General features: G+C 50.4%; 1 protein-coding gene across 1 annotated transcript; it reads left to right on the forward strand.

Annotated features, from left to right (window-relative positions):
- The first annotated feature begins 3,592 nt into the window (after nt 1-3,592).
- On the forward strand, nt 3,593-23,549 carry BPIFB1 (BPI fold containing family B member 1). Its single transcript, XM_061125836.1, has 15 exons — nt 3,593-3,707; nt 6,117-6,249; nt 6,935-7,042; nt 7,941-8,090; nt 8,852-8,933; nt 12,069-12,132; nt 13,943-14,028; nt 15,026-15,205; nt 16,146-16,199; nt 16,663-16,821; nt 19,406-19,473; nt 19,941-19,986; nt 20,880-20,943; nt 21,911-21,987; nt 23,509-23,549. Exons 1-15 carry the CDS (start codon nt 3,593-3,595, stop codon nt 23,539-23,541), a joined length of 1,419 nt encoding a protein of 472 aa, XP_060981819.1. The 3' UTR covers nt 23,542-23,549.
- Nucleotides 23,550-24,113: the final 564 nt, after the last annotated feature.

A 24,113-nucleotide genomic window follows, 5' to 3' on the forward strand; every position in this document is an offset into this window, starting at 1 on the left:
CTAGGTGGTGGGCGAGAGGGGTCCTACAGAGCAGTTCATTTGTCCCCTTGGTTCAAGACCAAGCCTCATTCATTCAGTCCACGAATATTCACTGAAATTCCTGAAGCCACAGGCAAGGCAAACACAGTGCTCATTGCTGCAGAATACCTCAGCCTGGGCTGAGTGCTGGGTGAGTGTGCACCTCAGTTCACACTCTCAGCAGCCTGGGCTACCATCATCCCCATTTTACAGATGAGGACACTGAGGCCCAGAGAGATGAAGTACCTTGCCCACAGTTACACAACAAAGTGGCAAAAATGAGATTCAAACCTGTTCTCGTGGGTGAATTAATTCATGGATACGTGCATTCCTAGTCCTAAAATGTGTTTAGGAATAAGGAATGGGCAAGGCTCTTCCCTCCATCCTCCCAGTAAATATGATTGCAACCTCTCTGCAAAGGCTTATTCTACTGTAAGCAATAATATTAATACAAAAGCAAAAAGTACTCACCTTTATTGAGCACTTGCTCTGTGCCAGGACGTATGACCCATGTGCTGCCATTATTCCCATTTCACAGATGAGAAACAGAGACTCAGAGAGGTTAGGGAATGTGCTCTGCGTCACTCAGCATGGAAATAGTGGAACCAGAGCCCTTACTCAGTCTCCCCCAGGGTCCCCTGTCTCCACCAGGACATCCCTAGATAGCTTTTGAAGTGAGAGTTCTGGTTTGAATGTGGCTCTGCCATTTATTGGCTGGTGAAGCTGGTGCCTTTGTGGCAAAGTCAGGATAGCCATGCTGACCCTGGTGGGAATGAGACTCCATGGACAGGGCTGATGTGAAGCCTCGGGTGGAAACTTCTGTGTCGCCGGTGCTTAATACATCATCCCTGCCCCTGGTCTCATCCCTGCCCCTGTTCCCATCCCTGCATCTGTTCTCATCACTGCTCCTGTTCACAGAAGCGGCTGCCCAGGAGGCAGGGAGCCCTTTACACAGGCCACACTCTGTCTGGTCCAGCTCCCCTGACATATGCCCCAGTGCCCCACCCACATCCCTCACGTCAGCCGGATCCTTGTTTCTCCAAACCTCAGGAAACTGGAGTCCCAAGTCTGCCTCCCAGCACGTCTGTGGTTTACCAGATGCCACAAATATTTACTTTGGAGACCTCAATCCAAATGCAGAGGGTGTGCAGGATATAAGGCTGGGCTTCCAGACCCAGTGCCCAGGCGAGAAGAGCAGCAGGCCGAGGCATCCGTGTGTCCAGGTAAATCTGCAGGGAAGGGGCGAAGGGCCTATGTCACCAGGAAGGGTCTGACCTAGAGACCCCTGTTGGGGTCAGGTCAGGAGCAGGAGAGAGGCCTGACCCCAGGGTAAGGCCCCTCTCAATCCATTAGGACCCTGTTAGGGTCAGAGCTGGGGGTAGAGAGGAGTCCAGCTTTCTCATCCAGGAGACAAAACAGCAATGAGGAGGGAACTGGACTGGCCCCATCTCTCCCTGACCTCATCCCAGTGACATTAACTCACTCCACGCACACCAGCTGCTCTATGGCCAGTCCTGGGCTGGGATGATTCTGAAGACAAAACTATCAGACTATCCTGGACCCCAAGATACTCCCAGGATGGATCAACATGCCATGCTCAAGGAGAACCCAGGGACATGGTGGTAGAGGACAGTCAGGGAAGGCTTCCTAAAAGAGGTGATATATTGGTGGAGAAGCTGAGTAGAAATTGGCTGGACAAAGGAAGAGAGAAGGTTATCTCATGCAAATGGGACAGCACAGTCAGAGAGGCAAAGCCAGGAGGTGAGATGCAATGTGGTGGGTGGGCATGCGGTGCTTGGATTTGTAGAGAAGACAATTTTCCACAGGAGGGGAGGCTACCATCCACTTGCCCCCCTGAGAGCCTCTGATCATAGAACAGAGCAGTGTGAGTTAATAATGAAGAGAAAACAGGGTCAAGATACTTGAAACAAAAAGACTACGGAGTGGGGATGGGGGGCTTCCTGGGCAAAAGAGCAGGTGCAGGGAGGGCGTCCCCTCTGTCTTCTGGCTTTGACTGCAAGGTGGCTCCTTCTGACCCCAGTATTAGCGACAATAACTGTCATTATCAGAATAACAGCTAACCCTCATTGGGCACTTGTGGCATATGAGGCTACAAAGGGATGGTCCCATTGAATCCTCCCAACAACCCTGCGAGGTAAGTATCATTATTATTACCCCTTATTTTATAGATGTGGAAACAGACAGAGAGGACAAGCCACTTGCTTGAGAACACACGGCAAGTTGTAGAGGCAGCCCGACCACTCGGGTCTGTCTGACTCCCAGGCCCACAACACTTCTCTTCTTCCTTCAGGCATCCAAGACTCAGGAATGAGGGTCCTGTGAATCGACAGCAGTTCCCATGGCCCAGACCTCCCCAGTTTCAGAAACTCATACTCCCCCATTCTTCCAGGGCTCCCAGGGCCATTCATTCATTCAGCAACCACTTATTAAAGCACTGTGTGCTATGCTGGGTCCTGAAGACTCAGAGGGGAGCAGGTAGACCCAATCTGTCCTCCTGGAGCTCACAGTCTGCTCAGGGGGACCCTGTGAATTAAGCAAACAGCTTTCCTACCACTTTGCCTCCTACCTGAATGCTCATCTTCCAACCTACACTTCCTATCCTGGGCACACACTAGCCCCCAGGGCGACCTTTCTCCAAGTGTGGTCCAGGCTCTCAGGTTACAGGAGAGGAAAATCTCTACAGAGAAAGGGACACATGAGTGGAGTTTTCAAGAATGAAGAGTTCAGCAGGCAGATAAGGAAGGGGGACAGCATTGCAGGAAGCAGGAAGAGCAGGGCGAAGACCAGACGGGAGAGAACAGGGTTTGTTCTGGGAACTTCAAGCAGCTTGGAATGACTGGAACTTCGTAGAGCAAGAGGGGAAACCCAGGGAGGGAAGTTGGCTGAGGTTGAGCGCTTTAAGTGCCACAGGGATGGGTGGGGAAAAAAAACAGAAGCAGAAATGTTTTGTTCTGAGCATTGAATGTGGATGTCCTGTAAGAAAATAATTAATATTTACCAAGTGCTCACCTTGCAAAAGCATGCTTGCATGCTAAGTTTCTTCTGTCGTGTTCAGGTCTTTGTGACCCCATGGACTGTAGGCTCCTCTGTCCATGGGATTCTCCAGACAAGAATACTGCAACGGGTTGCCCTACTCTCCTCCAGGGTTTCTTTCCAACCCAGAGATCAAACCCAAATCTCTTACATCTCCTGCCTTGGCAGGCAGGTTCTTTACAACGAGCACCACCTGGGAATCCTGCCATGCAAAAGGCACGGTGCTAAATGCTTTCTAGATATTATCTCATTTAATCTTGACTCCATGAAATAGCAGTCATGAGGCCTATTTTCCAGATGAGAAAACTGAGGCACAGAGAGGTTAAGTTAAAGGACACAGAGACCCAGTCAGGCTCCAGAGCCTACTCTCTTACCCATCTCACTAAACAGCCTCTCCTGGACTCTAGGACCCCAAGTCACCAGGTTGGCAGGCCTGGCCTGGGCCTTCTCTGCTCAGCTAATGGAGCCCTCTGTGCTCATCCCAGGTTCTGCCACGTGCCACCTGCCAACCCCAAAGAAGATGGCCTACCCGTGGACCTTCACCTTCTTCTGTGGTTTGCTGGCAGCCAAGCTGGTAGGAGCCACCCTAAGCCCTCCTGTGGTTCTCAGTCTCAGCGCAGAAGTCATCAAGCAGAGTAAGTCTTAGCCGCCCAGCCCTTATCACCGTAAGGCGAGGGGGCAGGTGGAGCAGCCCTCCAAGGGAGGGAGGGAGTTCCCCATCACTAGGGGTATACAAAGCATGCTTGGATCGCAAGTCTTGAGTGAGATTTGACGGGGTGAGTTACACAGGTTGGGAGGGTCTATGATCTCAAGTATTTATGATTCCAAGATCCCTTTTTTAAATGCCATGATTCTAAAACCTACTACTCTGAGGTCCACAGCCCTCAAGGGAGTACGCGGCCACCACATGCGACAATGCAAATGCCTCTCCAGCTGCTCTTGCCTACACCCCGTTGCCAGAGCCCCTCCTCTGGGTTAGACCTAGTACACAACTAGTCTCCAAAGCAAGCACCTTCAGCTGGGAGTCTGGCTGCCTGCACCCCAGGCTCAGCTTTATCAAGCTCCGGCTCTGTGGCCCTGGCAGCGCCCTGAGCTTTGGCTTCCTTCTCTGCAAGAGGGCCTCGCCGCTCCCCGGGTTGTCAGGATCATCCAATAAGACAGAAAGTGACAACTGCTTAATGACCTCTATAGCTGAACTTCTCAGCCTCAGCACTGCTGCCTTCGGGGACTGAATACCTCTTTGTTATAGGGGGAATGCTGTCCTGGGCCTTCTAGCTGTTTAGCGGCATCCTCGACCCAGCTGTGACACCAAAACCAGTCCAACTGGCGCACACACCAACCTTCTGTGTACAGTGGGCCTGGGCTGTGGCCTGTGCATGGGCCAGGTCCTACACAGCTGAAAGGCACTATAGCCTGTGGATATAGGATAGATATATATCCACTAGAGAGGATGGATCCCCTAGGATGGAAGGGGAGCTGAGAACTCCAGGCACTCCTGGGGGAGGCACATATGCTCTGGGCCCACACTGAGTTGCAAGCACATGGAATTTCAGCCAGAAGGAGCTTGGAGAGGGGCAGCCATTTAGGTTCCCCAGCAGCAGAGTCTGAGTCGAGGAGCTGTGTGCAAGAGGGTGGTTTTGGAGGTGATCCCAGGCAACAGCTGCAGGAGAGCGGGAAGCAAGTCAGGTAAAGGCAAGCCAGTTATCACTGGGAACTGGGGCTCCGTCCCACTGGGCAACTGCGTTAGTCAGGGCCAGTCAGAAGGCAGAAACCACACAGTAAGCCCAACAGATGGGTTTGTATCAGATATTATTGGCAAGAACTGAAACACTGGGAAACCAGCTAAGAAGGAAAAAAGAGAGAATGCCAAATAATCCCCTAGGGGTTGGGATGCAGCAGGGAGCTCAAATCCAAGTACAGAAAAAACCTGGTGGGGAGAATCCTCCCCAAGAACTCATGGAGGGAGAAGGTTAAAGCCCCCCAGAATGGTGGGGAAATTCCCCGAACTGTCCCAGGTCAGAGTCGGTCCTTGGTTGACAGGCTGAGGCCAGATGCCAGAGAACTGCCTGCCAAGGAGCCAATGGAATTCTCTGCAGGAAGGACTACCACTGATTCACTGGGAAGCTGTCTCTGGCAACTACCTAGGAGGGAGCCGGGGGTCACTGGCTGCCCGAGGAAATCCACTCAACTCCCAGCCCGAAGTCCTGGGAGGTGACACGACTGGAGCTAGGCAGAGGAGCATGCCAGGGCCAAGCTTCTTATCCCTGCTCCATGTCCCTCCAGAACCTCGACAGCCAGTACTGAACAGTGCTCTGGCTGGCAAAGGAGGCTTATTTGTGGGGGCCAGCTCCATCGTCACAGTGCAGACAACAAGGCTGGCTTGGACACAGCAGGGGACACACACCCGTCATCCTGCCCAGCGGTGGAGGGAGGGAGGCAGGGTCTTTATACACCAATTCCCACCAGTCATTCATTGGCTGAGGGCTGTTCTCCAATGCTACTCTCAGCATCAGCTCTCCAGCACTCTGACCTGCTCGTCACACAAGACAAATGGGCTCCAGTCGTCAGGGGAGACGTCCAGCAGGGACCAGAACCCAGGGCTCCTGGCTCTTCCTTTCTCTACATAGCACCTGGGTCTCTTCGGGCAACAGGCCCATGGGATGTGGATGCCAGGGAATCATTAGCAAGTTTGTTTCAGCAGCGAAACAGCCCCAAACAAGGCCTTAGGAGCTCCCTGCCTCTTGGAGTGTTTGCCAGTGGATAGTGAGAGATATGTAGGTCTCTGTTCCAGGTGTCCTGACCAACACTCCTGGCGGAGGCTGGCAATGTTCAAGGGTGGGAATGGTCCCACCCATGCCCACTCACAGTCTCCATGTGAAAATAATCCATCTGGACCATCATCCTCAGAATGAAGCCATCCCTACCCTCACCTTATGTCCCAGTCCAAGTAGCCCTGAGTGATGTCCCCTCCCAGCCTGGAGCCCCCACCAAGCCATTCTCCTTGCCCCTCCTGCTGGACCCTAATCCCTGGGATCTGTCTCCAGTGCTGACACAGAAACTGGAGAATCACGATGTTACCGACACCCTGCAGAAGCTGCCGCTGCTCAGTGCCCTGGAGGAGTCGTCCGGGGGCATTTCCGGCAACCTGGTGAAATCCATCCTGAAGCAAATCCTCTGGTAAGTGGAGCAGAACTAAGCTGGGAGCTGGCTCTTTGCCCACTCCTCTGCCCAGGACACGCTTTGCATGCTCAAGGGATCAGTCAACAAGCATCCGTTGGTGTCAAGTCTGTGCCTGACTGTGAAGGATGGATTAAAAAAAGCCTCTCCTTCAGAGGCTCCCAGAGGGGTTAACAAGAACCATAAGAGGGACCCAGGAACCCTAACAGGGAAGACCCCAGAGGAAGATCGCCTGGGATGGGAAGATGAAGAGAAAAGGCGATGCTTCTTAGTGGTGGGGATAGGTTAGCCAATGACTCCATGCTCACCAGGAGACAAGAAGAAATGGCATTTGGGCAGAGAGACTGGCCTGGGCAGAGGCAAAGGGTGGGGGAGAGTCAGAATGGCTGGTGCTCAGACCCCAAGGCCAAGGGGGAGAGGTCAAAGGGGCCAGGGCACAGAGGGTCTTACAGGTCAGCCCCAGAAGCTCAGGTTCATCTCCTGAGTTAGGAGGGGAGCCATGGAAATGTTACAGACAGTGAGGAGGGGGAGGGGAGCAAGACCATGCCGAGGGGAGTCAGCGGACAGGGCTTGGGTCCAGCTGCCGCCTGGACACTTTGGGGGACAGCTAAGATGGGGACCAGTCTGGGGATGATGCTCATTTGAATACGAAGCATGAAACTCAACCCTCCCGTGTCATGTCCAGGCTGAAAGTCACCTCAGCCAGCATCCCTCAGCTGCAGGTGCAGCCCCTGGCCGACAGCCGGCAGCTGATGGTCAAGGCCCCCCTGGAAATAGTGGCTGGATTCAACACGTGAGTGTCCCCTGGGTCAGGCACTGTGAGCCGGACAGTTTCTTCCACTCATTCTCCCCACCCCCATCCTCCATGCAGGAAAAGAGAGTTCCAAGCAGAGGGCAGAGTAAGGGCAAAGGCCCCTCAGGCAAGAGAGCATGCCTGCTTCACAGAGGAGCCTAAGGAGGGCGGGAGGAGAGAGCAGGAGGAGACAGCCTGCTGGGAGGTCAGGCCGGCAGGCCGCGGGGGCCAGATCGTAAAGGGCCTGTGGGCCAAGGTGAGGACTTGGTTTTACCAAGGAAGACAGGAGTCATGCAGGGCTCTGAGCAGAGGAGGGATGTGACGTGATTTCACATTCTTCAAGAAGCCTCCTGGCTGCTGTGTGTGGGGGCAAGGGTGGAGGCAGGGAGGTTATCCTGAAGCCACTGTAATAATTCAGGAGGAGACAATAGGAGTGTGGACCAGGGTTTAGGAGCAGGAAGGTAGTGAGAAGAAGCTGGATTCCAAATATGTCTCGGAGGACACAAGAGGATTTGCTTACGGATTCAATTAGGGCTCAGGGTAGGGCTAGGGTGGTGGGGAGGTTGAAGGGTCAAGACAGTATGGAGTGGCCAGCAAACAAGGCAGGATCAAGAGAGGAGAAGGATTGGGGAAGGATCCGTAGTTCAGTTTGTGTGTATTAGTTGCTCAGTCATGTCCAACTCTTTGCGAGCCTATGGACTGTAGCCCGCCAGGAGCCTCTGTTCTCATACACGTTAAATCTGAGATGCCGGTATACACATGAGGGGATGAGGAGGACCCAGCATGGAGCCTGAGAAGAGAGGAGCAAACAGCAGGAGACAGAGGTGGACAGCAACTGCAGCTTGATCCAACCTCAGGCTGGGCTAGAGCTCACAGCATGGGGCTCCTCCACTCCCAGGCCCCTTTTCAAGACCATGGTGGAGCTGCACATGGAGGTGGAGGCCCAAGCCATCATCCATGTGGAGACTAGCGAGAAGGACCACGCCCACCTGGCCCTCAGCGAGTGCTCCAACACCAACGGGAGCCTGCGCATCAGCCTGGTGCACAAGTGAGTGCCGCCACCTCTCACCGGGCCCCTTGAACACCTGGGAGGGAAGCCAGGTGGTGCCCTGGACCCATTTTACAGATGGAGAACACTGAGGCCCTCAGAAAGAAAGGGACTTTTCCCTCCTGATTCCTGGTCTGGGGCTCCTTTCAGGAAATCTGTGACACCAAAGAGAGCTCGAGGGTGAAGCAATAATGATGGGATTTCAGTCATTGTGCCAGAAATTGGAACAAACATTTGAAAGTGGAGAGGAGGCTCTTTTCTGGGCCCCAAACCACCACTGGCAGGCTTGGGTGCAGCCATGGGTCTCAACTATGGAGTCAGGCGAGCATAATGCAACTCTCGCATTTACTGTCCAGGCAACATTCTGGACAAGTCACCTCCCCGTGCCTCACCTCCATAGTGAGAGGATGAGATTGGGCAGTGTCCTCAAGTACCCAGCTGAGTGCAGGGCACACAACAGCTGCTCAAAGACACGATGCTTCCCTCCATCCCTCCTTAGCAGGAGAACGGGGGATATGCCCACTGCCTTCATTCCAGTGTCCAGATAATGTTCCTAAAGACAACGCCCAGCCCGTGTCCCTCAGAACCATCTGCCACCGCCTTCACCAGGCTCAGGGGCCACATCCAGCCCTATCCCTAACACGCCCTGTGCCTTGGGCAAGTTCCTTCCTTCGCTGGACTTGGTCTCGCCTTCTGTAACACAGGGGAGAGGGGATCATCCCTGACCCACCTCATCTCTCTCCTCTTCTCCTCCCGCGAAGGCTCTCCTTCCTGCTCAACTGCTTAGCCGACAAGGTCATAAGCTTTCTGACGCCAGCCCTCCCCAAACTGGTGAAAAGCGAGGTAAGTAGAGTCAGGGTCTCTCTGGTCTGTGAAGCCTGCCCCCCTGTGGGTCAGAGGTGGAACTGCAGGCTGGTGCTAAGGGATCTGTGTCTCCTTTGAGTGGGAAGTTTCTGGGCTTGGGTCATTCTTTCTGCAGTGGATCCTTGTGGTCAAGGTAATGAAACTGCCAAAAGGCAGCCAGGGGACCTTGAACAGTGATGTACTGATAAACTGTTAACAATCGACTCAGGAGGGGTTAGAGGAAGGGAGCCCTGATTTGTAGCATTCCCTGACTTCCCTGATGTAGACATCCCTTCTGTTGCCAATTTCAAGCTACTAGTGTGAACTCACTGAGGAGAAATTGGGACAAACATTTGAGCAGGGTCAGGAAGAGAGGCTTAGTTGCACATTATTGGATGGTGTTTCCACCATGCCGATGTCATAGACATAAATAACCTCAAGAGCAATGGATAATGGTAAAATAGAACAGAATAATTAGGAGGTAATGAGTTTTGAGTTGACTTTGCTCTTAGCATAACTTACTTAATTGTAAGTGTATACAACTTGATTTTTATAATGTCAGGTTTAGCACCAAGCTCAGAAATTCCTGAAAATTTAGCACTTGATTCTCAAAAATTGATCCAAGCTGGCTCTAGCACACCAGGGTCCCACACTACCCTGGTTGTGTCGTCAGGAGGTTGTTACCCAGCAGGTCTTGTTGGGTTTAATTTTCTGAGTCAGTGAACACGAGTCCATCTCCCTTTTTATGTCCCTTATATGTCACAGATTAGCTAAAACTCAATAAGTTGGATTTATCTGCCATTATGACCATTGATTTTCACTGTGAATTCCAAGATGTGTTCACAACAGTGGGTCTCCTGGGTTTAAAAATACCTTGTCAGATAATTAATTTATTTTTATAATAAAACTTTTTTGACTGAAAAACACAATATAATAACTAAACCTTTGGGAGAAAAATACCCACAATCCTCCTACCTTAACTTAGCATCTATTTTTTCTTCTGTATATTTTTTCCAAATCTCCCTCCATCTGCACTCATATTTTTATGTGGTTACACTCAGCATCAGTATTATTTGATATCCTCTAAGTGATATCTATTTCCTATACCACTGTATGATAGTCATAACTATTTTAATAGCTACACCATATTTAATCCTTTAAATTTTTGTTTGTTTGTTTTATTTTTTGGCTGCTCTGGGTCTTCATTGCCGTGTGAAGGCTTTCTCTAGTTGCAATGAGCGGAGGCCACTAGTTGCAGCTCATGGACTTCTTGTGGAGGCTTCTCTTGTTGCAGAGCACAGGCTCTAGGCACATGGACTCTAGTAGTTGCAGCTTACAAGCTCTAGAGTGTAGGCTCAATAGCTGTGGTGCACAAGCTACTATGCTTCCAGCATGTGGAATTTTCCCAGACCAGGGATCAAACCTGTGTCTCCTGCATTGACAAGCAGAGTCTTATCCGCTGTATCACCAGGGAAGTCCTATTCAATGCTTTCTAAAACCTTTCCAGAGAGCCTTCTGAAAGGAATGATTTTGTAAAACTTAGCTTTACATATGTGAGGTTTTTTTTTAAGAAATTTTTCTTCTACTTAAAGGTGACGGTTTCTTAAAGTAGGGCTCAGCTGGAAATTTTTTTCCCAGCCTCTGGCAAAATCACATTTTAACTGGCATTATACTTTACTAGCTAAAAATATATCTTCCACTAGAAAAGATAGCAAGAACCTGGGATTATAAAATGTTCTTTGCATAATAGCCTGTTTTTAAGAGTGAAAAGCTGAATACAGCAAGCAATTTGAAAAACTGAGAAAACAACTTGGGAAAATATCTGCTTTTAAGGGTGAAAAGCCAAATCCAGTGAACAATTTGAGAAAACTGGCCTTCCATCAATCATCATGATTTCCCACCATGAATCACTGGATTTGAAACTACCCACTATGAATATTTCAAGAGGCATGAAAGGAAAGGGGGCAGCATGTTTAAATCTGGCAGGAGCCCACCTAGAAAATGCTAAAGCCCCTTTAATTGTGGGTCCCAATGCCAGCTGCCCGTCAGAACTTCCTGGGAGGGCTTTTTAAAAACACAGATATCAAGGCTCGACCTCAGAGATTTAATTGGTCTGGTGGGGCCCTGGTATCTCAGAGGATTCTAGCTCCCCCAGAGGAGGATTTTAGCATGTCACCATGGTTGAGACCCAGGGGTGGAGCTAAAGGGAGGGGATTTATGGGAGGGGGTGCAGAGGGGGCCAGGGGCACCCTTCCCACGAGGAACAGGCAGAATATGTTGGGAGTCCCTGAGCCCAACTCCTCCATCCTCCCTGGGTTCAGGGTTGGCAAAGCAGCTGGAGAAGGGAACTGGCTCTTCATAGGAAAACTTAACATTTATCAAAGTGAGGAGTCATTTCTCAAAAGTAGCAATAGGTGGTCAACCAGAAGGTTCTTCACTGGGGAATTTTAACCTAAGACAAAATGGCAGAGTCTCAGAGCACTGCCCTGGAAAATAGGCTGCTTAGGACAAGGGAGCAAGGCCTTTGGGCCCCAGGATCAAGTGAGTTGAATGTTTAACTTCCTTCCCAAGCAGAACAGCTGAGGCTGGGGTTGTCACTGTGACATTTGGTCCCCATAATTCTTCGTTGCGGGGGTTGTCCCATGTACTGCAGGATGTTTAGTATCATCCTTGGCCTCCACCCACTAGATTCTAGTAACACTACCCAGTCAACTGCGACGACTGAAAATGTCTTCAGAAATTTCCAAATGTCTCTTGGGAGACATCACCTCTACTGAGAACTGCTGGAATTTGACTGAAGAAGTGAATGAAGGAACGCATTCTGCATTTCCCTCTTATGGGAAACGTGGGCTCTTGTGAATATAATGAGTCGCATAGGGAGGACAGCTGGCAGGTCAGACACGTGGACACAAGGCAAGCGACAAATCATTGCAAAGATCCCAGGTGACACCAGAAGCTGTGGTGATCTCTGAGCAGCGGTGATGGTTGGGGGAGTAGACGCACCACTGAGTCCTCAAGCACATGGGTGAAAATTTGGCTGGCCGTGGGTACAGGGGCGGGACTCAGCCCAGGCACGGGTCACTGGGGCTGTGTGCTGACCCTGGCTGATGGAGGCCCTCATGTGTGCTGTTGCAGCTGTGTCCTGTGCTCAAGGCGGCCTTTGAGAACATGCGTGGGGAACTCCTGAACCTGACGAAGGGTAGGTGCACCACTCTCTCTCTCCTTTTTCCTTGACTGCTGCGCTGACCTCCAAGCACTGTCTCTGCCCAAGGCAAGCCTCCCCTGGTCAGGCCTGAGCAGCAACTCAGCCCGGTAGCAAGAAGGACAAGTATCATCTGATCTCTGCCCAGGATGAACAGACAGGAAATCACCATAGCTGTGATTTCCTGAGTACATAGTACATACAAGTCCCAAGATCAAATTCCAGTTCTGCCACTGATTTGTTCCATGGCTTTGAAAAAGCAGGCTTATACATCCCTACCTCTAGGATTGTTAGTGAGGATTCAAATTTTGTGGGAGAGTGCCTGGTACATGACAGGTGCTCTGCCTGGCACAGAGAGGTGCAACAGATGTGTGCTGGATGGATGGAGAGATGGATGGTTGGATGGCTGGATGGTTGGATGGATGGATAGATGGATGGTTGGATGGATGGATGGAAGGATGATACAGAGACTACTGTGGGCTATCAGAGAAGAGGGATCAAGGGAAGAAACAAATTGTATCCTCAGACCCTTCACAGTGAAAGTCTGAATTCTTGGGCCCCTCAGAGAGGGGATTGGTGGGGAGAAGAAAACTCTACCATCTACTCTTTGGGAATCTGAAGAGGCTCATTCAAAGAGCCACCAGAGAGGACTGGGAAGAGGAGAATGGAATCAATAGGTTTTCATCATGTATAGAGCACCTACTTTGGGCCAAGTCCTTGGGCTGAGTATTTTATTTACACTGCTTCACTGACCCTTCAGACAACTCCATGAGGTAACAATCATTATCCTACTTAACAGATAAGGAAACTGAGGCTCAGAAATGAAATCATTTGTCCCAGTTCACAGGAGGAATTAGTGATAACTCAATTCTGTAAGTTTCAAGTCTGGTTTATTCAGATCTGAGCTAACTTTACTAGGTATCAGCCCTGTACAATCTACAGGGCAAGTATACTACTGCCTCCCCATTTTTGGCCTGGAGAATTCCAGGGACTATATAGTCCATGGGGTTGCAAAGAGTCAGGCAGGACTGAGCGACTTTCACTTTCCCCATTTTAAGATGAGGAAACTGAGGTTCAAAGGCGGGAAGAGGCTAGCCGAAGCTACTAGGGCAAGAACCCCAAGTCTATCCAGCTCCTCTGTTCCCTAGGGGCAGAGCGGGAGGGTTCCCCAGGCTCCCCGGGCTCCACAGGCTCTCCCAGAAGCAGGCAGACCAAGGAAGGAACTTCCCACATCCCGCCCCCGTCTCTGTTCTCCACCCAACAGCCAGGGCAGATGAGACGCCATTGCCACCTGGTGGCCAAGTGGGGAATCCCGAGGAGGACGCAACGGACAAGACAGATCCATCCAGACCCTGCGGGGGCGGGGGGCGGCCACAGATCAGACTGGTAGGGAAGGTGGGAAGGTGGAGAGGTATAAACAATAGGTCAGTTTTGTTTCAAACCAAAATGTTGACATAAGCCCAGATGAGTTCAGATCCTTTTACAGTATACCCTTGAGCAAGTCATGTCCCTTTTCTGAGCCTTGGTTTCTCTATCTGTGAAATGAGGGTAAGAGCAGGACCTAAGGGTTTGTGGGATTCCATGAGCTAACATGTATACAGTTTAACGCATTACCGGGTGCTTGATAAATGTCAGCCAGTATCTCATCATTTTTATCATTGTCCTTATCAACATCATCATGACTCCTGCTCCTACCCCTACACTCCCCCCTTCCCTTGCAAAAATGGTGCTTCAGCCAAAAGCAACTTCCCACCAAGCCATCCAGTACTGCCCTCCACCCTCACAGAATTTTCTTCTCCCTGAGCAGTGCCCATGTCTCTCAACTCTGAGCACCTGAAGCTTGATTTTATTTCTCCTGTCATCGACCACAGTGTTGTCCACCTCATCCTGGGGGTGAGTGTCATGGGACCTCCAGGGGAAAGTGGGGACATTCCTTCCCTTCTCTGACCACCAGGAGTCAAGAGACCATTGGTCTGCTTCAGGTGAGAAAACATGGGTCATAGTACATACAGGCAGACTTAGAAAAGTTTCAACAGGCTGACCACGTCCCCCATAAACCATTCTGGCAACGAACAGTCAGCAACTGGAATGTACGGGCCACACACAGAATATCGACCTCAATGACCCAGTCTCCTCCAACCTTGATTTCCACCGTCAGGGGCCAGATTGTGAGGGACTCTTGGTCTTTCTCTCAGGCAAACCCCTGACAATCCTCAAATATCTGGTGATTCTGAACAGGAGCCCAGACACATCATGGAGGATCACACAGATCTAAATTTCTCTTCCAGCTCCAAAACTCTCTGGCTGTGTGATTTGCGATAAGTTTCTTCACCTCTCTGATCCTCAAATTCCTCATTTGTAAAATGTAAGAACACAGTCATTAAGGAGAGGAAGAAACGATACCACATGGGGCCTGGCAGGCAGGAGGCGCCCAGTAACCATCAGTTCTTTCTAAAATATGGAGCCACCCACCACACAGGGTCTGGACACCCTCTGGGACCAGGCCAAGCAAGACAGCGTGAAACTCAGACCCGTTTTCATGGACCCCTGGAAAACTGCAGCATCAAACATTTCCACCCATTCTACTGCAGTCTTGGATTTTCTCTTCATCTAAAGGGTTTCTGGGGTGTCTGAGAAGTTGAAACCTAAGTTCCAAACAAGACATCTAGATTTTTTAAAAACCGGAGATTACTTGAGGGGTGCAGATGGGGTAGGTGTTGCTAAGTAGCTGAGACAGCTCTTCATCTACAACAGCAAGGCCCTGACTGCCAGGCTAAGCTTCCTGGAGGCAACTGCAAAAAGAAAAACAGGCTGGGGAGTGTCATTTCCTTCTAGGTTATTGCTAGATACACTGTGGAGCTTAAATTCTCTCTGCTCTGTGTCTTTGCAGGCCAGGTTGTTCAACTCGGAAGGAAAGGTGACTAAGCTGTTCAGTGTTGCTGGGGATTCCCTGAATCTGCCCACCCTGAACCAGACCCCTTTCAGGCTCACCGTGAGGAGGGACGTGGTGGTCACTATCATAGCTGCCTTGCTCCATTCAGGAAAACTCACAGTCCAGTTGGACTATGTGGTAAGTCCCAGCATGGAACAGAGCCTGAAGCCAACCCTGCTGCATCATGGGGATTTCCTGAATCAAAGAGGGTGTAAGGACTGCTCCCGCACCCCCCAAGCAGGAACCTCCTTTCAGGATTGATTTACATACTACCAGCAATGGAGAGCTCACTCCTTCCTTGAACAGAGCCTGCCTCTGACATATATATAACTAGAAAGCTGAAAACCTCCTGTAACATCCAGCGCCAGTCCTAGTTCTGCCTTCCTGGAACCTGAAACACCTGCTTCCTCTATCAGATAACAGTTCTGTCCAAAGGGCATCTTAGATATTGACTGGCCCAGGGACGGCGATGCACTGCTGCCGTCCACTGCAGGGCCCACGGCAGACATCGCTCATCTCCCAGGGCCCTCCTGCCTGTTGAGCCTGGATTCTGTCACAGCCTCCGAATCCTTATTAACCCAGCACAACAGAAAACCACCACCAGTCCACTGGGGTGTGCCGTCTCCTCCAGGTGACTGATGGGGCCCAGAAGGGGACAGGGTTGGCCCAAAGATATGGGAGCAGGGCAGGACTTTAAGTCAGCTGACAGATCACCAAGCTCTTGGGGATTAGAAGTCAGGGCGAGGGGCTGGAATGACAGGGAAAGGGGCGTGGTCACCAGCAACCACATTCACGACTCTGGTAAGAATTGGGTCGCTTCTCTGTGTCCTCCGAGAACAGGAAGCTGCCCGCAGACCCACAGGCACCACCAATCCACAGAACGTCCAGGCCGGCTGGGACTTCATTCCCCATAGCCACTGACATAGAGGCTGTTTCCCACCAGGAGCAGACACGTGCACTGGGCCACCAGACTCTCCCAGCTTCTCTGGGGTTTGGGGGATCCAGGCAGCAGGACTGCTGAAGGTGTGTCTCCCCTCTCCCCACCAGCTAACCAGCTCTGACCTCCTCTCTTCCTCAGCTTCCTGAGGTAGCCCGCCAGCTGAGGTCAAGCATCAAGGTGATCGACGAAACGGTTGGTCCATTTGCCATCTGCAGCCTGGAGGGTGTTTGCTGTGGTCTGTCCTCTGGCCTCTGGGGAGGGAGGGAGGTGTGGGACCACTCTGTCCCCCCAGCGCTGGTGACTGTAACACACTGCTCCCTGTCCTCGTGGAGATTTCAATCTAACGGGACAGTTAGTGATGACAAAGGACAGATAGATTCTAGGGGTTACAGGAGAACTGCCAGGGTATCTGAACCAGCCTGGGAGATGAGGGAGGGCTTCCCTAAAGGAAAACGTTTTCCAGACGGAGGGAGAAGCCAAACCAAAGACTGTGAGATGGGCAGAACAACAATTTATTCTAGGATCTGAGGAAGCTCAGAGAGGAATGGGGGAGGCCAGGGAGGTGGGCAGCAGCCAGGTCTCATGGGACCACATGGGGCTCGTGGCCTATGGGCAGGCACTTGGGGGGCCTCATATGGGTCTGATGTCCTTCCAGGCAGCAAAGCAGCTGGGGCCCACACAGATCGTGAAGATCCTGAGTCAGACGGCCCCAGTGCTCATTCTGGACCAGGGCAATGCCAAGGTGGCCCAACTGATCGTGCTGGAAATATTCGCCAACGATAAAGACAGCCGCCCCCTCTTCACCCTGGGCATCGTGAGTTCAATTGTCTGAGACATTGGCAGCAACCTAGGGAAGCCCCCTGTTCGCTGTTCTTGTTCACCCCCTCTTGCTTTGCTAAACCTTTCCACCACTCTTGTTACCTCACGGAGCTAGGGGAAGGGAATTTTGAACCAAGAATCAGGGGCTTTGGGGGCACAACTCTTAATTAGTCAGAATCTTTGGGCAGACATTTAATTCACATGCACAAAAGGAATTGCAGTAGCTCATATACCTGAAAAGTCCAGGTCAGTGTTGGTTTCCAGAATAGCTGCATCAGGTGTTCAAACAATGTCATCTTCATTCTTCTCTCTTCCCATCTGGCAGCCTTGTTTCCCTTTGTGCTGCCTTCATCCTCAGGCAGTTTGTCCCTTCTTGGAAGTGCCCCTAAGCCACATCAGGCTTATAACCTATCAGCTTGGCAACTTCAATGGAAAAACTTCTCTTTCCCAATAGTTCCAGCAAAAGTTTCAAAGCTGACTCTCATTGGATGAGTTAGGGTCAAATACTCACTCACGAACCAATCAGTGTGACCAGAAAAATGAAATATGTAAATTTTCTGAGCTGGGACACACACACACACACACACACCCTACACTAGGAAATTGGGGTTGGCTGTCTCCAAACCACAGGCCTAGAGGGAAAGGGGATAATTCTTCTTCCTCTTCCAAAGGATGAACAGAAGTAAATCATCTCCAAGTAAGTTCTGAATTGCTTTTCCCAGTAACCAAGGCAGGTCAGATCTCAGAGCTTCCATTTAGAAGGACCCTGTGGATAAAGATCTGGGGGTGGGCTCATCAAAGGACAGGCCCAGTAGAAGATATCTTAGGTAGGGTCCCTAGAAACAGGCCCAAGACAAAGACCCTTAGAAAAGTGCTGCACTGTGAGAGAGCTCCCAGGAGAAGGACCAAGCAAGGATATAGCCTCAGCTGGAAGCTGGCTTCTGCTTCATCCCACAGTGAGCTCTGGAGCATGGTGACACCACGGGGTTGAGCCCAGGCTGAAACAAGAAGGCCGGCCTCTTGTACGCCCTTGTCTGTCAGCTACTGGTCACTAAATGCCCCCAAAGTAGGAAGAACACAACCTCCCAGCAAGGTCGATCCAGCAAAGGCAGGTCCTCAGAACAGGGAATGGCGGGGAACTGTTGGCATCAGTGACACTCAGCAGCTGAGGAAAGGGCGCCCCACCCAAAAAAGGGGGATCTGAGTAGGGCACCAACTGCATCCTACAGAGGACAAGGAGAAGGAAGAGACAAGGCAAGATCCAAGGTTGGGTCCTGGATAAGCAAGGCCTTCCATGCCAAGCCAAGGAGTCTGGACAGCACCTGGTTGTCAGAGGCCAAAGTTACCCTCTCCTTCCAGGAGGGTAGCTGCAGGCCCTGGGCAAGCTGTTCATGCGCCTTGTCATTGGGCACCACTCAAACAACTACAGGGTGCATGGAGCCCTGGCTTCCCATGGGGGTGCGGGGATCCCCTGATCCCTCGACAAGCAGGGAGAAGGGACCGACCCCAGCCAGCCTCACTCCCTGGGGATGTGCCCTCCGTGGCCAATAGCAGGCACTTTTCAAAGGCCACCATCCTTGGTCAGGGAACTAAGACCCACATGTTGTTCAGTCGCTCAGTCGTGTCCGACTCTTTGCCACCCCATGGACTACAGCATGCCAGGCTTCCCTATCCTTCACTACCTCCTGGAGTTTGTTCAAACTTGTGTCCATTGAGTCAATGGTGCCATCCAACCATCTCATCCTCTGCCACTCCCTTCTCCTCCTGCCCTCAATCTTTCCCAGTGTCAGGGCCTTTTCCAGTGAGTCGGCTTTTCACATCAAGTGGCCAAAGTGTTGGAACTTCAGCTTCAGAATCAGCCCTTCCAATGAATATTCAGGGTTGATTTTCTTTAGGATTGACTAGCTTGATCTCCTTGCTGTCCAAGGGACTCCCAAGATCTTCGCAAGCACCACAGTTCAAAAGCATTCCACCTGGAATAGCCTAAAAAGAATTAAAAATTAAGAAAAGGCCTCCAAGTCCAGGCCTGCCAGAGAAGTCTGTTCTCTGGGTGCAGCTGCCCTGGAGCCTAGTACTCAGCTCACCTGAGTCTAAGGGTCAAGATGCTGGATATATCTACCTGTGTTTGAGGCTGGCTTAGCTTCTGACTTTTGCAATAATAATAACCGGTTAACAGTCACCATCCTGCCTGTCCCTCAGTTTACACACCTCTACAATGGGATAATAATAGGACTTATTTCACAGAGTCATGAGGATCAAAGGAGATAATCAGATAAAGCTCATAAAACACCATCTGACACACAAGGAGGGCTCCCGTGGATATTGGCTACTGTCATCATTGTCATCATCAGCAATCCTATGTGCAACCTTTTTATTGGGGCATGGGTACAGGTACCAGCCCTGTACCCATAGAGAAGGAATCTGAGGCCCACAGAGGTCAGACCCTTTCCCAAGGTCACAGCCAACAGCTGAGATTCAGACCATGTCAGCTTGACCCCAGAGCTTCCATGCAGAGCCCCACACCCAACCCCTGACAAAAATCCTCTAAATAAATGGGTCCTGGGTTTCTCTTGTTGCAGGAAGCCTCCTCGGACCTTCAGTTTCACACCGAAAATAATCTACTCGTGCTCAGCTTTAATGAAATCAGGTAAATATAAAAATCACTGAGAAGGTTCTGGAGATGGAAATGAGTCTGCCAGGTGACCACTGCTTTCTTTAAACACCCAGTATCTTAAACCTCTGGGGTGTGAGTGTTGAGTGAAGGCTGCTTGGGGATGGGCAGAAAGTGAAAGGCCGCCTTGCCTGGATGGCCTCCTCCATTCACCATGGTCTTCACTCCTGGGGGTGATCTTTCTGCCCGCTTTTTTGGCAACTATATGTTTGCTATCTCCCCCGCTTCCCCCACACATTACAATGTAAGCTCATTCCAGTGTATGAGGGCATTACAATGTAAGCTCATGAAGCAAGGGTTTTATGTGGGTCCCTGCTGTATCCAGAGCCTGCGCCGTGTCTGGTGCATAGTAGGTGCTCAGTAAATAGTTGTTGAATGAATGGATGGATGGATGAATGGATGCGACTCCAAGGGACCAGCCTCATGGGCATCTTCTCTTGCAGAGCTGATCGGATCCACCTGATGAACTCAGACATTGGCGTGTTCAAAGTGAGTATGAACAGATTTTCCCTGGGGATGCAAGAGATTGCCCAGGATGATCCATCTCAAAAGGAGACATTGCCTAGGAATGGCTTTGAACAAAGTCCCCATGGGCAGCTCCATGGTGAGCGGGCCAGCCTCCCCGATCTTAGCCACAAAGTCCAACTTCCTGGCTCAGGTGTTTACTGAGCACCTACTGTATGCCAGATACAGCTGAGAGTCTACACATTTGCAAACACACAGATAAACACACACTTACCTTCTGTAAAGTTTTGACCATAAATTAGAAAGCAAATCTATTTTATAACACATTTTGCTCATATAGACTCATCTCAGTGACCCCGGGCAGCCCCTTTCCCTGAATCCTGTTTCCCTCAAGAGTCAAAATGAATCAGAGATCTCAAGTTGGCTGAATCCTCTCTTCTGCCATGGAGGGATATTTGTTTCTTTGTTTGGGTGGGGGAGGCATATTTTTCCACCCTTTTGTTTTGCCTCTTAATTCTTTTTTAAATATTTTTAATGGGGTGGTTTCCACATGAAAATCGGGATGAAAATCCACATGAAAATTCTTCCTTTGAGAAGTCAAAAACTCAGGAAACAGGATGAAATTCCTTTGGAGAATTCCATTGGAACAGAGCAGTGGAGCCCTAGAGACTGGGGGCCCGATATGCATCCCAGAATGTACCCCAGTCTCCCCACCTGCCTGATCTAGGGCCAGTTGGTTTGTTCCCCCCACAGCATGTCTGACCCTTGAGCCCTTGCAGCTCTGACCAGCAGGGAACCTGAGATTCAGCATCTTCACCTGCTGCCCTCGCCACGGGGCAGGGCCGTGCCCATCTAAGGAATGGCTGAGAAGACTTCAGATTCTCAGCCAGGGTGATGAAGCCATTTCTCTTTCACAGCCTAAACTTCTGAACAACATCACCACCGAGATCCTCACCTCCATCCTGCTGCCAAACGAGAATGGTGCGTTCCTTTGCTGTCTGATTCCCTGCTCCCCAGGACATCGAGGGCAGGCACTTTACCTCTCCTGCCTGTGTCTCCATGTGGGGCCCCTTTCACTTATTTTCCACCTATCCTCAGAGCCTTGTTTGAATTCCGCCTCCTCCAGGAAGCCTTCCGGGTCATCCAGCTGGAAACGAGCTCTCCCATCTCCAACACCCCAGCCCAGTTTGCTCACTCATGCCAGAACTTAGGCATCCACAGAGGGTGCAGGCAATGCCCCAGGCTCACGGGCTAACAGCAGGAGAGAGACAGAAGTGGAAACAGACAACCAGAGCACGCTCAATGGACTTCTGATACACCTGGGCTCTGGTGCTGATTCTTTTTCTGCTGGCTGCCTGGCCTTGAACAAACTACCTTATCATCCTCAGCCTCAGTTTCTCCATCTGTAAAGTGGGGAAATAGCAACACCTTCCTCAGAGGCATAAAAAAGATGTTTTTACAGAGAAGAGAGGGGGCGCCTGACACAGCCAGTGCCCAACAGTTCTTGCTGTTGTTGGCTATAGCTGGCATTGCTATTTCTGTCACTAGTGAAGGAAGCCAAGAGAAAAGGGGGAATTATTCTTATTGAACCTCAGGTCATGGGTGTGGGTGAACTGGTAACCTATGTCCACCCTGCTTTTTTCATGTTTTTGTTTTATTAGAGTGAGAAATCTCAAAGTATAAGCCACTCTGCTGTAGATGATGGGAGCCCCTGATGGTTCTTGAGCAGGAGGGTGAGAGGATGTGAGGGTGCCCTTTGTAGCAGCCAGAAGCTGGAGCTGGAGGCAAAGAATGGGGAGATGAGGGAGGGTGGATGCCAGGGCCAGAGGACAGGAAGCAGAGGCAGAAGTCGGAATCAGGCGTGCCAGGTGCAGGAGCTGTGAGCCCACCGACAGCTGCCCAACCCCACCACCAGCTCACAAGTCTCTGACCGCATTTGTGATTTCAGGCAAATTAAGATCTGGGATCCCAGTGTCAATGGTGAAAGACTTGGGATTTAAGTCGTTTTCGTTGTCTCTGACCAAGGTGAGTGGAGTTAAACACCCTCCCCCAGGGAGGACACAGTCAGAGGGAGAGCCCTGGGATGGGAGATAGGGGCTGCTTTCAATCCTAGCTCCTCTGGTCACTTATGGAGGACGTTGGGCAAGTCCCATCTCCTCTCAGGGCCCTGTGTCCTAGTCTGTAAGTGGAAGAGGGTGACTGTCCTAGTCTGGGGTCATGTGCCTCCAGCCTTTTCCATCCTACCTGTCATTCAGACAGGGGGAAGGGAAAGAGGCTTTGTTAACTGGCTCCAAAGACATGTTGACAATTGACTCATTTTCAGCTGCCCACCCTCAAAATCTGTCCATACTTCAGCTGGCTTTGATGGAGAATTATGATCACATGCTGTGCATAACAAAAGAGGCTAAGTCTAGATTCAGGGACCAAAGAACTGGTTCAAATCCAGCTCTGCCTATTTCTAGCCAGGGATGTCTGAATACACAGGTCATGCACTAGTGAACTATTACATAAAATGATTCAATCATCACATAAGCAGTTTATCTAAGACACATGCTGCACTTAATTCATGTTGGAGGGACAACTGGTGTCCATATAACTGGGTGACTAGAGCTTAGTGTATTTCATGTATCTCTTATTAGGGGGCATTTAGCAACTTTCTCTTCTTTTTTTTTAAATCAATTTGCAAACCATAATTCATCATTGGCAGTTTGGGTTGGAAAGGTATCATTTCAGTCTTTTTTTTTTTTATGTTTTCTCCATATTTCCTGTTTCGCTCTGTTCCTTTGTTTTGGACTAGCAGCACACTGATACCCTGTTTATAGTCCTATGTTTTAAAATCTAGTCAAAGGAATGAATAAATGGGTAGATCTGAGATAAAAAATACGGTCTGAAAAAAGTTAATGGTAGAACCTAGGTGATAAGTATACAAATATTCACCATAAAATTTTTTCAACTTTGCTACATATTTGAAAATTATCATAATAGAAATTTTGGGGAGAATCTAATAGGTTCCATTCCTCTTATCACACTTAGTTTCCCCCTAAAAATCAGAGTGTTGTTTAAAATGTTAGCTGCCTAGGATCCAATGGACACAGTCAGAATCTACACTTGATGAAACTTCTTGAGAGATTTGGTGATCTGCTGGGGTGGAGACACTTGCCCTATATAATCCCAGGCTGTGCACCCGGATACTTCATCCATGTCCCAGACCCCTGCATAGTGTCACTGGTCACACACAGACCCTCCTACTCGGACCTTTCCAAGAAGCCTTTATGAGTTCAGGGTCCTGACTCCCAATGTTAGCGGTCACCTGGTGGAGGACAAAGCACCATAAGCCACAATAGGGCAGAATATTAAAAACTGTTTCACGGGGACTTCCCTGGCTATTCAGTGGCTAGGACTCTGTGCTCCCAATGCAGGGGGCACAGGTTCAATCCCTGGTCAGGGAACTAGATCCCACAGGCCACAACTAAGACCTGCTGCAGTCAAATAAATAAAATAAATAATTTTTTAAAAATTTTTTTGACTTTTCTCCTCCAATTCCAGGAAGCCCTTGTGGTCACCCCAGCCTCCTCTTAGAACCTCGGCCCACTTTCGTCTCTCCCAGTGAAGACTTGCACTGTGGCCTCCAGGGAAGACTGTGTCTCAGTGCGAGTGTGGGGGCCAGCACTGTAGTCTGCCCCTCCCTACAATCAATAAACTGTGAATCCTGCAGTCCGGAGTGTGTCTTTGTCCCAAACTGTGAATCCTGCAGTCTGGAGTGTGTCTTTGTCCCAAATCATTTCACCCCCGGTAAGCTCAGGGACTAGACATCTGAGCCACATCTAGGTCACGTTCGAGCACATCTGAGTCAATCGGGGCCACGTCCAAGCGTTGTCTAGGTAACATCAAAATACATGTGGACAAGGCCCAAGATTTTGACCACCTCCCTGAGCTTCAGGAATGAGAAAGCCAGTTGCTGCCTCCGCCTTCCATGTCAATTTCTAGACCACCAATGGTAGGGCAACCTCTCTGGTAGGGACACACGTTGAGTTGACCTTGGTGATGTGGCGGGTCGAGGGCTCACTGAACAGCCTGACTCTTGGAGGCAGGCTTTGAGCTCTGATCTGGACCCCTCGATGGTTGTTTGACCCTGGGATGTGGCTCCCCTT

The sequence above is a fragment of the Dama dama genome, chromosome 23, assembly GCF_033118175.1.
Source record: "Dama dama isolate Ldn47 chromosome 23, ASM3311817v1, whole genome shotgun sequence".
Lineage (NCBI taxonomy): Eukaryota > Metazoa > Chordata > Mammalia > Artiodactyla > Cervidae > Dama > Dama dama.